General features: G+C 38.9%; 1 protein-coding gene across 6 annotated transcripts in view; it reads right to left on the minus strand.

The window, feature by feature from the left end:
• The window catches only part of msraa (methionine sulfoxide reductase Aa), a 36,390-nt gene extending 27,846 nt beyond the window's left edge, over nucleotides 1-8,544 (minus strand). Inside the window, exon 1 of one of the 6 annotated variants that reach the window (XM_008397207.2) lies at nucleotides 8,298-8,535. In XM_008397207.2, the coding sequence (XP_008395429.1) occupies nucleotides 8,298-8,433 (136 nt within the window). In that variant the 5' untranslated portion in view covers nucleotides 8,434-8,535. Of the gene's footprint in view, nucleotides 1-4,317; nucleotides 4,551-6,052; nucleotides 6,599-8,297 lie in introns of those variants that run through there. The other 5 variants (XM_017302300.1, XM_017302301.1, XM_008397205.2 and 2 more) reach the window with 5 other exon arrangements.
• Nucleotides 8,545-12,846: the final 4,302 nt, after the last annotated feature.

The following is a 12,846-nucleotide window of genomic DNA, read 5'->3' on the forward strand; positions in this document are numbered from 1 at the left end:
TGAAAAGTAGCTCCTATAATGAGCTCAGCTGATGCTCATCTCCACCTGGTGTTTGCTAATTGCTGCTGGCTAGTCTGAAGGAGCTGAGTAAGTCTCGCTTTGTGAGGCAAAAGCTTGGTATGTTGGAAACTGCAGCTCGGAAGAGGAGTTTCGTCCATGGAGGCGGGGCTAGGTCCACTCAGGAGTTTTGTAGCTGAATAGTTGCCATGGAGATTAAAAGATTTCTCAAACATGCCAGAAAGAATCGAGGCAACACTCCATATATGTTCTTGGTGAACATTATAAACATGATGTAAAGCTACTTTGTTGAACAGATTAGTTGGCACTGGATCTGGAAGTTTTTTTGATAACTCAGAGAACTCAGCAGCGTAAAAACCGACTCATTGTGATAAAATACTGACGGGTCACAGGCTTGTACATCTCCATCTTTGCTACCGAAACATCCCGGTTGGCACGGCGACCGGAGAAGAGTTGAAACATGTACTGAATGTTCAGGAGCCTCTCCTCACCTTCCCACCGGAGCTCCAGAGTTGACAGTGATAAATGAAGCACTGCAGTTAATGTCTGGCTGGGGGGAGGATGGGGGAGTCCACACACACACACACACACACACACACACACACACACACACACACACGCACACACACACGATTGCCTACACCGTGCTGCAATTAAATCTACAAAGTAACCTCCCCCCGCCGCCCCCCTCTGCCAACGTCTCTCACTGATTGCCTGGTTTCTCCATCTCTCTCCTCCTCACGTTCCCATCATCCTCCATTTACCCCCCTGTCCGTTTTTTTTCTCTCAATCTGAGCTTCTCAATCAGCTGCTCTGATTGCTGTCTTTGTTTTTATTACCGTCCGTCACGACAGCCATCAGTGTTATCCTTATTGCTCTGTGTGTTTGCCTCTCAGCGTATGGGAAAAAACTCAAGGAAGTTGCGGCAAGCCGGTTTATGCAAATTGTTAAATTGCAGTCGCACCATGGAAATATTTAACACAGGAATTCAATTGCTGCAAAAATTTAAATATATTTTCAGCTTGGTGATTTATGCATATCGCACGGCCAGATAGTAATTAAAAAAACATAGCAAGCTGAGCTAATGGAAACGAGTTGTAATTTTTACTTTTCTGTTATTGACAGACATTACGTCATCCTTCTTTGTATTTCATAACTAGTGCGACTTCATAAAAAGCAGGTTTCCATACACACTTCTGAGGATACATGCAATATTATTAGCACATTTTGAAGCAATTCTTTTAATAAATAAAGAAAGAATATTTCATAATAGTGCAGATATGGCAGATATGCATATTCTCTTTACAGCACAGTGAGCTGTAATGTTTTGTGGATGAACCAAACCAGGTTTCCATCAACATTCTGTTTTTGCACATTTTTAAGTATCACTTTAAAAAAGGTTAATAGAAACAGAAAAATTCAAAAGGATTTTCTCAATTTCACAAAAAAGTTTGGTGATGTCTTTCCCTTTTGACACTTTGTCACAAAAAAGGGGAAAAAAGGCTGATATTTATATTATTACACGTCTTTCTGCTCCTTTTCATCCATGATTTTGTTTAGCTGTTACATAAATTATTCATATTTACTATTGAGTGAATTAAATAAAAAATAAAATGAAATAAAATAAAATTTCATCAAGTGTGGCTGTAATAAGGAAGATACAGTTACAAGATTGTATCAACATACAGCTGGACAATAAATCAATCTCAATATATAATCAGATGATCAATATCAATAGAAAATACATCTGACAGAATATTTAATAATTTCACTGACCAGAACCGCACAGCCTTGTGGGAGATGTAGGCAGAGGAAAAGTTTAGACCAGTGGTTCTTAACCTGGGTTCGATCGAACCCCAGGGGTTCGGCGGAGCCTCTGCCGCGGAGGTAAAGACACAGTTGTGTAAAGTCGTGATGACGCCCCGCTTCGCCATCACTTGCTGCAGAGGATCACGTTACATTGCTTAGCCAATCAGAGGATCACGTTACATTGCTTAGCCAATCAGAGGATCACGTTACATTGCTTATCCAATCAGAGCTGCGGAGGAGCCCTGATTGAAGGAGCTCCACTCTTTTTACCAAATTCTATAGTCTAAATCTGCTCCTTAGTCGCATCTCTTCGGGGTTGCTACTGCCTCTAGTGGCATGGGGGTGGTAACACAGCTAATATAATTACATTACTAAATCAGAATACCGCAAAATATGTTGTGTGCCGGGGGRGGGGGGGGGGGGATAAGAAGGGTTCGGTGAATGCGCATATGAAACTGGGGGGTTCGGTACCTCAAAAAAGGTTAAGAACCACTGTGTTAGACACTCAACGTCTCACTGCTAGCTAAGCTCCTTGGTTACCTAGCAACTCAATCATTCTTTGGTTACCTAGCAACACGTAACCAGCAGTTTAAGGCTTCACCACTATGCCTCTTCTGCTTAAAAAAAAGAACCACAGCGTGGAGTGAAAATTGTAGATACATTAGAAAAGATCATGCCAGTAGTTTGGCAGTATTTCAGAAATTTTAAACAAAAAACAATTAATCAATAATTATCGATACTGACTGAAATGAAACGCTTATATCATGATACGTCTTTTTCAGCCATATTGTCCAAACCTACAAGAGCTAAATATCTCAGAAAAATGGAGGCGCTGACGTTTGCTACGTCAGAACATCTTCCCTTCAGGACATTGACTCTTTTTCTGTAAAAACATAAACACCTCAAGTGAGAATATAAACTTTTTTTGTGAAATTGCTGAAGTTTTTCTTCAGTTCTATTCAGTTTAAGTGGAAGCTTTCATGGCTACCTTGCAAACAAATAAAAGAAAAAAAAAAGAGATGAATTACAAAAAACCCTCACTTTTTTCCACTTAGAGTAAATATTAGAGATGTGAAACTTTCTGTAGATTCATTTCCGATTTTTAGGGTCAGAGTTCAATTCAGAAACCATTTTTTCTATTCAAACTGTTTAAACTATGTGACTGATAAAATGACAAGGCAGTGTAAACAAATAGAAATTTCTTCAAATCAATTCATACTTTACCAAATTCAGTCAGTTTAGACTTGATCAGATTTAGGTTTGTATGTAAAATCCTTACATTACTAGAATTAGGATTCCTTAGCTGCCTGGCTTTTTCTTAAGTAAAACAAATATCAAAGAATATTTTCTTTGATAATATCCAAAGAAAATATTCCAGCATAATATTATTATGTTAGAAATCTACAACGTAAAAAATATCAAAGAATAATATAATAAATATAATTTTAGAAAAATAATCCCAGAGTTAGGAATTGCAATTCTCAATTATTTTTTTTTCCCCCTGCACCTCTAGTAAATATATTAAATATTACACAGTGGATTAAATGATAGCACTGTTTTCTTTGTCAATGTTAAAATTTGATCACATTTACCAACTACATGAAAAGTCTTTCTTATATATTTACTCCAAAATGAATGATTACTGGCACCAAATTTGAGTATTTTCCTAGTTTACTGTCCTTTCTTCATCTTTCTTAAGCCCTGAAAACAGCTGACTGACGGCTGTGAGTGTAGTTAGAGTGGAGGTGGGGGTTAATAAGCCTCCACAGGGTCTTTCTGCAGTGTGTGAGTGTGTGTGTGTGTGTGTGTGAGAAAGAGAGAGAGAGCTTCCCTACGGGTTCGACTCAATCGATTGCTCACAGCCATTAGTCGTGAGACAGTGTGCGGTGCAGAGAATCGGACTTAATGCACTTTGCACTGGCAGACTGATTGGACCCTTTCAGACCTCTATGTGTTATAGTAATGGCTTTTTGCATTCACACTTTCTGTAAGTGGATGCTGTGGAAAATGTTGACGGCTGCAGCGAGACAGAGCTGCGATGCATGTGGAATATTTCACTACACAGGCTGTAACTCACACATGAAATGTGATTGTTTATAGCAGAACGACAGAATCGTAATGCTGGAAATAAATCTGCAACACAAATTTAGAGCATCTATAAATCACAGACAGATGCTGTAATTCACATCATTACATATTCCTTTAAGAAAAGGTTATTTCTGCATTTCCTGTTAAAACTGGAAGTGATTTGGGAGTCGAAGTAACTCTTAGCCCAACTCCTTCATATCAATTTCTCAGATTTTTCTGTGACCGCTGCCTTTTTCAGGTAAGATAATGACCGCTCATAAACACTTCACACAAGCATTAATTTGCAATTTGAGGGCGTCTTCAACTGAAATATGTTTCACATCATCAAATGGAAAGTTTAGATATTTACAAAAGACTTTGTATGAGAAGATTATCTATGCAAACACTTCAGTAATGACCGACCTTGCAGCCTGAGTCTTTTTTGCTTCTCTTCATCTTTTCCCTTCCCTCCATCTGTGCCAATCTGCAGGCTGTCCTCATCCATTATGCCTCTCACATTCACCCCTAAACACTTGTCATTTTTCCTGTCAAGGTTATCAGGGCAGTGTCGACAACAACGAGCCGCGCTGATGAAATCTTGCACAAAGAGAGGCTCATTTGTCCACAAGAATCCATCTGTGTTGTTGTGGAAACGGCACTGATACATGCAGACGGACTGAAGCGAGGAAGCAACAGCCTGATAAGACTGAAGACACTTAACATGTACAAGAAACACGGCTGTCAAAACTGATCCAGGTTGTCAGGAAAAATCTGACTTGAGTCCCGACATTCAAGCAAATCAGTGGATTTTCACTAACAAGCAAATGTTTAATGATATAAACGGTGAAAACAAATTAAGAAATGGCAACAATTACGATGCTGCATGTTTGACAGCTTTGATTGTGTGCAGATGTAGCTGCTGTGGGTCTTTCATGTGGAAACAGGAAAACATCTGGCTTCACCGAGCTTTCAGCTGTCACACTGTGAGCTGCCAGGAAGTTAAAGATACTTTTTTTTTTTTTATCACAACAAAACTGCACTGAAATCTCTCAATATAATGCCAGTATTTACAAAAAAAAGATCCTCATAAAACAGCAAAAATGACACTAAAACAAGCCTCCCGCTGCCCACCAGCACAGCAGCTAATGAAGGGACTCTGCTGCACCAGCAGCCAGATGTCTGAACATCTGCATCAAGCTGTGATGAAGGAGACACACTCTTCTTCATTAGTCTTTTGTCCATCTGTATATAAAGGTGGGGAGACTTTCAGGCCAGCATAACATATCACACGCAACTAAATATGAAGTTAATTCCAAAGAATTTTACTGGACGATAAATTGTCCCAGAAATTATTGCGATAAACGATTACATTGTTATTTTAAGACCATTTTCAATAATAATAATAGCAATAATATAATCATGCGACTGCAACTACTTCAAACATCAAAAAACATTTAAAATATCCAAAATAAGCCAACAAAAAAACCTAAACAATAATTACTGAAATTGATTTTAAGGACTGCAACCAAAACTGCAGAGATTCTCACAACTGAATTACTAATCATTCAGTTCAGACGGGAAAAACGGGTTAAAGTTCGGACTTTTGTAGAAAAAAGAAAAGTGCAAACTAATTTTGTTTAGTTACATGTCAAATGTTTTTCAAAATATCAGCTTTTCAGCGATATAAATGGCAATTATTAAGTGAGTGGCAATTAACTGAGTTATTTATTCTTGTGATGAGTGGTTGTTATTTAATCATGTTGTAAATTAAAACAATTTCTATTTGAACAATTTATTTTGGCAGGGTTTTATTTTTTATATCAAAAACTGCATAATAAAAGTCTTTCAGTCTTTCAACAAGCCCTTTTATGAAGGGAAATTTATTGTTTCTGTTGATTATTTGTTTAAAATAACTGCCAATTCCAGTGTTGAATGTTGATTGGAATTAAAGTTAATTGATCTTTCAAAATATGTTCTCGCCTTATTCCTTAAAATGGGTTCAAAACAACAATATTACAGTTTATCACAATAACTTCTGGGCCGATTTATCGTCCAGCGAATTTTTTTACCGTGACTTTATACATCATTTAATCCCCTTGTAACCAGTTGAACCTTTAATGTGGAAACTAAACTGTGAAGTCATTAAAAAGTATCTTACCAGGTTTTGATGCAGAAAACACTGAGGATTCCACACCACTGATCCCAGTATACGTACGTCTCTATTCAGATCAGGAGAGCAACAAAAGCACCAAACTTACTTTAAAGACGCGACAGTAATTGATGTCGTAAAATCTAGAAATCTCCACTTTTGGCCTGCTTTCTCTCTTCTCGCTCTGCTGCGTTTCAATGCGTTTTCCATTTTAAACTTGGACACCAGCAGTATTCCCAATAGTTTGGTCACTGACCCAAACCTCTTGCTTGGTGTGAGGCTGGCCTTCTTCTGGCTCCGACTGGCCTGTCTGTGGTTTAGCATTGTCCAGGAAAAAACCAAACAGTATAAAATCTGTTGTTTTTCTGTTGTCCTCCAAAACCCAATCACGTCCAACGACCCCGCATCTGACTTGTGAAGAAGACGGAAAAAAAGAACAAAAAACAGAAAAATATCTTCTTTTGTCTTTGCCTCCCAAATCCCAGAAGTTCAGTTTCCAGTCGATTCAGTTAAAATATGGATTTTTTTTGCTTGTTTTTTCGTCACAGATGCTGAAATTGTCCCCGTGCTTCACCACAACCACCATGCCTGGACGTTTCCTGATTTCCTCTGGCGCTGCAGCCCTAAACCAGACAGACAAAAGAAAGGAAGCCCTGCCAAGTCTCTCTACTGCAGGCATAGGCTTTTCATTTCCCCTCCACTCCCTCGTGCTTTCTTCTGTTCCCCAGAAGCGTTGGCGAAGCTCCAGCAAGTCTGCCATGCCGCCTGAACCTTCCCGTCCGTCCCGATCGTCGTTTCGCTGCGGACCCCCGCCCTCCTAACCCCTTCGCTCCCACAGCCTCCTTCTCCAGTCCAACCCCTTCCAAACCGGCCAAAGAAGTCCAACAACTTCACTCGGTGTTTAATTGTTGATTAAATCTGAAAACGCTCAAACATTTTAGCACAACGCTAATCAGATCTTAAGTCTCGGATACAGCTGAGTCAACACTCCATTCACCAGACAACCTTTATATTTACTGCTTGTAAGTAAAGGCCAGCATAAAGGGCAGTGAGTGTGTGCTTCTGTGTGTCCTGGGCCCTTCATTCAGTGCCAGAGCCGACCTATTCATCATGTGCCAAGGCTCAGCGCCCTCACTTGTACTGAAGAGGGGGCATCTTGGTGCCAACTGCCCTCACTGCCAACTTAGCGCTGCTGTCGGCCTGTGTATGCACACAGAAAGCTCCCTATCTCACAAACACACACACAGTGCCAGACATGTTTATTGGCACCACTGGTAAAGATGTGGTTAAAGTCTTAGCATATCTTTTATTGCAGCAGCATAATCTCAGTCTGAAAAGATTCTCTAACATTAAAAATGGGTGAATTTATTCACTGTTTGCATTTTTTATATAAAAATCTGTGGTAATGACTGTTTTCACAACATACAAGCCTTTATTTAATTTATATGTCTGAATTTTCAACTTATCAAATTGTCAAGGAACTGGTAAGGATTGATATGCAAACTTATATTTCTCTGGGGTATAAATATGATGCCACACACAGATTACTAGAGACTAAAAATCTATTTTTTTGGTTGCCAACACTCAAGTTGGCTTTGACATGAAACAAAAGATGAAATCAGTGATGCTGTGGCTCTATTTCTCATCCTGAGGAAGCTGAACTAAATGTAGCTCACCTTGCCAATATTTAACAGTGTCCTGCTAGAACACAGATTGGTGTTGTTAAAAAAAAGTAACTATTTTACACATTAGTGATTTTGATTTGATATTTTTGACATTTATTTCATGGTGCATGGGTGATACTAATCTAAAGACATGTATACAACACAGACAAAACTCTATTGCATTATTTTTATATGGGTTGCAACTACCAACAATTATATTTCTAAAATTTTAAAAAATATATTCCGGAAACAATTGCTAAAGCCGTCATAAAAGGCAGCTTTCTGGTTCAGTTGAATAATTTCTTGCTAGGCGTTTCCCTCCCCAATATGGCGGATCTAATGACGCAATGCAACAAAAACCGGCGCTGTTGAACCTAGGTACGCATGCGTACACAACAGCAGGTGCCGCTAACTGACTAAAACATCTTTTAGGACTTTTTACCGTAATTTGTTACCCCGGTCACAGTTTTACGATTCTACAGACATTATTTACTGCCAAGAACTACGCGAATTAAACATCATAAACAGTTAATTTCGGTTCAAGAAGCTTGAAAACAAGTTAAGTTTGGTTAAAGCTAGCTTAGACTTACCGGAGACTTTGACGCTGTCGGCCCGGCCTGGTAGCGCTGTCTCTGGGGTTGGCATCTGTGTTTTGGAGGCCATGTCTCCCATTCTACTGTTGATGAAGTGACGCCAAACCAAACGCAGCCTGGAGGAGGAGACCATTGAAACCAGAGCAGTTAGTTACCCACAGAGCTGCATAACAGCTAGCTTACCTAACGTTACCACGGAGCTGATGTAACAGGGGCGCAGCGCTGTTACACAACACACAAACACGGCTCTCCGTAACTTATATAAACTTATAAAAACACAATAAATGCTTGAAACTATAACTATGACAGAAAATACTTCGTCTCAGAGACAGGAGTTGTTATTTCTAACTAATTCCTCTTTCTGTAAAGAAATAATTTTATATTTACATTGTAGGAGGAGCAAAGCGGTAATTTCTCACATGAATTAATATATTTTTGTTAAATTAATGTTACAGAAATTTAGTCAAATAAACAACTAGATGATTAATATTAAATAACAAATTGTGTGTGTGTGTGTGTGTGGGGGGGGGGGGKGGGGGGRGGRWYTWAAAWAAAAAAMAWKKAAAMTGAAAAAAAAAATTTCAAAACTTCTTTTCAGATTGAATGTTTTTTTTTCACTTTTTTTCAGTTTTTTTTTTTAGTTTGCAATTATTTTTTCCATTTCAATTTTTTAACAAACTTCCTGGCCCCTATTAAGCTCCATAAATACCTTTCTTAAAAGTTATTTTCAAAGTGTACTCTTAATCTGAAAGTTGAGCCTCATCAGAAAGCTATTTTTCTAAGATATTGATTGTAATTCAGAGAATTGATACCCAGGAAGGAGATAAAGCCGGTTCAGTCAGCACCAAGCAGAACCAGTGAGTCAAATGGTTTCCTGTTTACTAGGAGAAAGATGGAAGAACGCTGCTTGTGCTGAAAAATGTTCCTATTGGTGTCTGATGATGTCTGTATGAAAGGTGAGAATCATCAATAATTCAGCAGAAGCAAACCCGCCAATATCACCACACAGGAGAGTTGTGGGTTTTTTTCTGCATCACAAACTCATAATAATTGAGTTTGTTATAAAGACCACAACCAAAAGCTTTTAGATAATAAAACATCAACACTAAATGGTTGATCTGGTTTGGTGGTTTTGAACTTAAAGCCTCCATTCACACAAAGGGTGATTCTTAAGTCCTCAAATGGAAGCAAAACACTCAAAAATGGTTGGTTTTAAGGAGGATATTAAACGACATCAGCCTTTATTAATCTGTATTTCATAAATAGTAAAAGTGACAAAGTAAAACAACTTCAAAGGAATAAAAAATACATATAAATCAGACATGTTTAATGCATTAACTTCCTCTCTAAATAATAGATTTAAGATGTTCGTTTTTCTTTATTTTTTGACTTGTGATTAACTTCTTTCTGATTCAAATTTAACTACCTGGATCCCACATAGTTCAATTTTGGCATCAAGAGGGAGAAAAGGATCCAGAATGATGATATTACCACAAATAACTGATCTTAAAAAGGTGGAAATGAGTTTCAGATTATTTGTTGCCTACATGTGCATAAATGCATAATCCTCCTCCAGCGCATTAGGGTCATTGTGGATTAAAAAAAAAAGGAGTACATTTCCACCAAAACCTTTTCTTTTTAGAAAAAACATGGACATTTCTGAGCTTCAAATATCAAAAAATGACTAGAAAACAAAATGCTTACATTTTTAGATGAATCTCAGAAATTCCTTAGAAAAAACAAGGAATTTTCTGAGCTTGAAATGTCAAAAATTTTCTAGAATAAAACTTGGAAATTTCTGAGTTTCAAAATCCAAAAATGTTTAACTTTTGAAACTCTGAAAGACAAGATTAAAGCCCGACGACTACCTTGCTGCAAAACTGGAAAAGTGATGGAAATAAAACAGATCTTTGACATCCAAATATTACAACCTGGCATCACTTCATGATGTTTTACTGTTACAATCTTTCTTATTTAAAGGAAAACACATTTTGGTTTTAATGAAATCTAAATCTCTCACCCCGGTGTTTCTGGGGTGAATAATATTTCCGCCATATTTGGCGCCCCCTCTATGCAGCGCCCCCATGCTGCCCATGCAGTGGATTCCCATGTGCTCTTATCCAGATCCATGAGCAGATCTTCAAGTAGCCTGGTCAAATATCCTTTTAAAACCAAGTGGAAAGCTGAAAAATGTGAAAACTGAGGATTTTTTCAGAAAAAATACGGATCTTTGACGTCCAGATCTTAAAACCTTTCATGAAGTTTTACTGTTACAATCTTTCTTATTTAAAGAAGTCATTTCGGTTTAATGATGTATAAATCCCCAGTGTTCTTCACTAGGAATAACTTGTCCACTATTGTTTGGCGCCCTTCCAACGCAGCGCCCTTAAATGTAGCGCAGATGCCGCTTATCCAGAATCATGAGCAGATCTTCAAGTATCCTGGTCAAATATCCTCTAAAAGCTGAAAACTGTGAAAACTGAGGATTTTGTCTTGACATCCAGACCTCACAGCTCATAACGATGAGTGACGGTAATTATCTAAACGTGAGACTGAATCATGTTCACAGCGGCCATATTTTGGGGGAAAAAAAAAAAAAAAACTTTGCGTGTTTAATATTTCCGGAAACCATCTGGATTCACCTAAATTATGGGCAGTCAGGTGGGGCGAGCCAGATGCTTTCACTCGGCCTTTCCTCCCCCTTCCTGAGGAGGATGAGGATGTGAAAACCTGCCTTCATCTGACTCCCTCTCTCTCAGAGGACCACCCCTCCCCTCTCCTCTTTCCTCTCCATCTGACTGCGCCCGACTTCTTTCCCTCCATCCTGCCACAGAGCTCCGCGGACTGCACCCAGCGCGCCGAGGAAGGAAGCGACATTTTCAGCTTCTGCATGTCTTCTTCTTCTTCTACTTCTTCTTCCTCTTCTTCTTCTTGACTCTGGACTATGTCTGCTTAGCGATCTCCTCTGGAGGGTAAAACTCTTCATCTGCAGAGGGGAGGACGGTGTGATCTCTGCATCCCCCGCATCACCATCATCATCACCATCATCATCATCATCATCATCCCTCCGCATCCCTCCATGGAGAGGATTAAATCCCGCAGAAGCCGGTCGCTTTTTGTTTTTTAGTGAAAACGCGCCGTTTATTCTGCTCCTTGCTTTCGGAAGGTATTGTTCGGATTTGCGTTTGTTTGAAACTGAAATTGACGCTTTTAGCGCGTTTATTTGCAAACGCCGCAGTGTGCTGTCGCGCTTTGCGGAACTGCTTCCTCTCCTTGTCATGAAAAAAAAAAAACCTTTAATATGATAAAAGTGACATTTGTCTCCTTAAGAGGCCATGATGTAATGTGATGCTCTGACGAGAGAAGATAGTCATTTTTAGAGATGTTTTGCAAATATTTCGTTTCTGTTTGATTGCTGCATATTAAAATTGGTTAATAGTGGCTTCAAACCTCCCAGCCGACCCCCACAAAGGAGCCCATCCTCCCCCCTCTGCGTTTTTAGCCTACATGAGCTATCTGGGTCATTTGCATTTCTGCGTTTAATGAGGCTGCAGATGGCTCCGTTTCTTTTCATTTCTACCTGAGAGCCGCTGAGCTGCACTGATGCACCTCTCATCTCTTTTCTGCATCATTTTCTTCCTTTTTTTTAAAATTTGGAGCTGACATGATGTGTGAACTGATGCGGGATGATGGGTAGAGCTGCAGCCGCAGCTTCCACCCCTGCAGCAGTGCTGTATAAGAACGCACATTATGGCTGCTGGATAATGGAGGGTAATGCTCTGAATGTCCGCAGTGCTGCTGCTGCTGCTTAAAGGACCATACCGGCGTTTTTAAACCGGATCTGGCAACATTAAATACACATACCGGGCATGCATTGCATTTAAAAAAAAACGTAATGCATCTTTCCGCTCTGCCAGTAAGCCATTATTAGTTTCCACTGTGGGATCAAAATCAATTTGTAGAGATTTTACACCTGCAGCAGACAGACAATCAATTTCAGAGAGCATTGAATCCATACTGGCAACTCTGGAGCTGCTTTTTTTTTTTGGTTTTGTTTTATTGCATTTAAATGTAAATGCAAATTTTTACAGAAAACAATCATCGTTTTAATCTCTCTAAATGTTAAAAACGTGAGGCACATTGCAGCGTTTTGTTTGACTAAGAATAAAATGAACATTTCATGGATTATTGGGCGATCGGTGAAACTGTTTGGAGGTCAGATCAAAAACACACATTCAAAACGGGAACATTTCAGTTTTTATGTGAACTGTAGAGGTCAGGGTTCATGAGATTAAACCTTTTCAGGGTAATAATGCACCTCAAAGCATTAAATGCATTCAGAGAATCTGAACCTGTGTGACAAGTAGAGCTTGGATCACACAAAAGTATCACCGTTTTATCATAAATCCTTAGAAATGAATGAAAATTATACATTAAAAAAACATTTAGCCAGTATTTTTGGCTTTAGAATCATGACTTATTATAAAAGCTGCATGTGCAAATCAAAAATCTTTGACATGTTGAGGCTGGTTTTGGTTACGGGCGG

Source organism: Poecilia reticulata, linkage group LG21 (genome assembly GCF_000633615.1).
Source record: "Poecilia reticulata strain Guanapo linkage group LG21, Guppy_female_1.0+MT, whole genome shotgun sequence".
Classification (NCBI taxonomy): domain Eukaryota; kingdom Metazoa; phylum Chordata; class Actinopteri; order Cyprinodontiformes; family Poeciliidae; genus Poecilia; species Poecilia reticulata.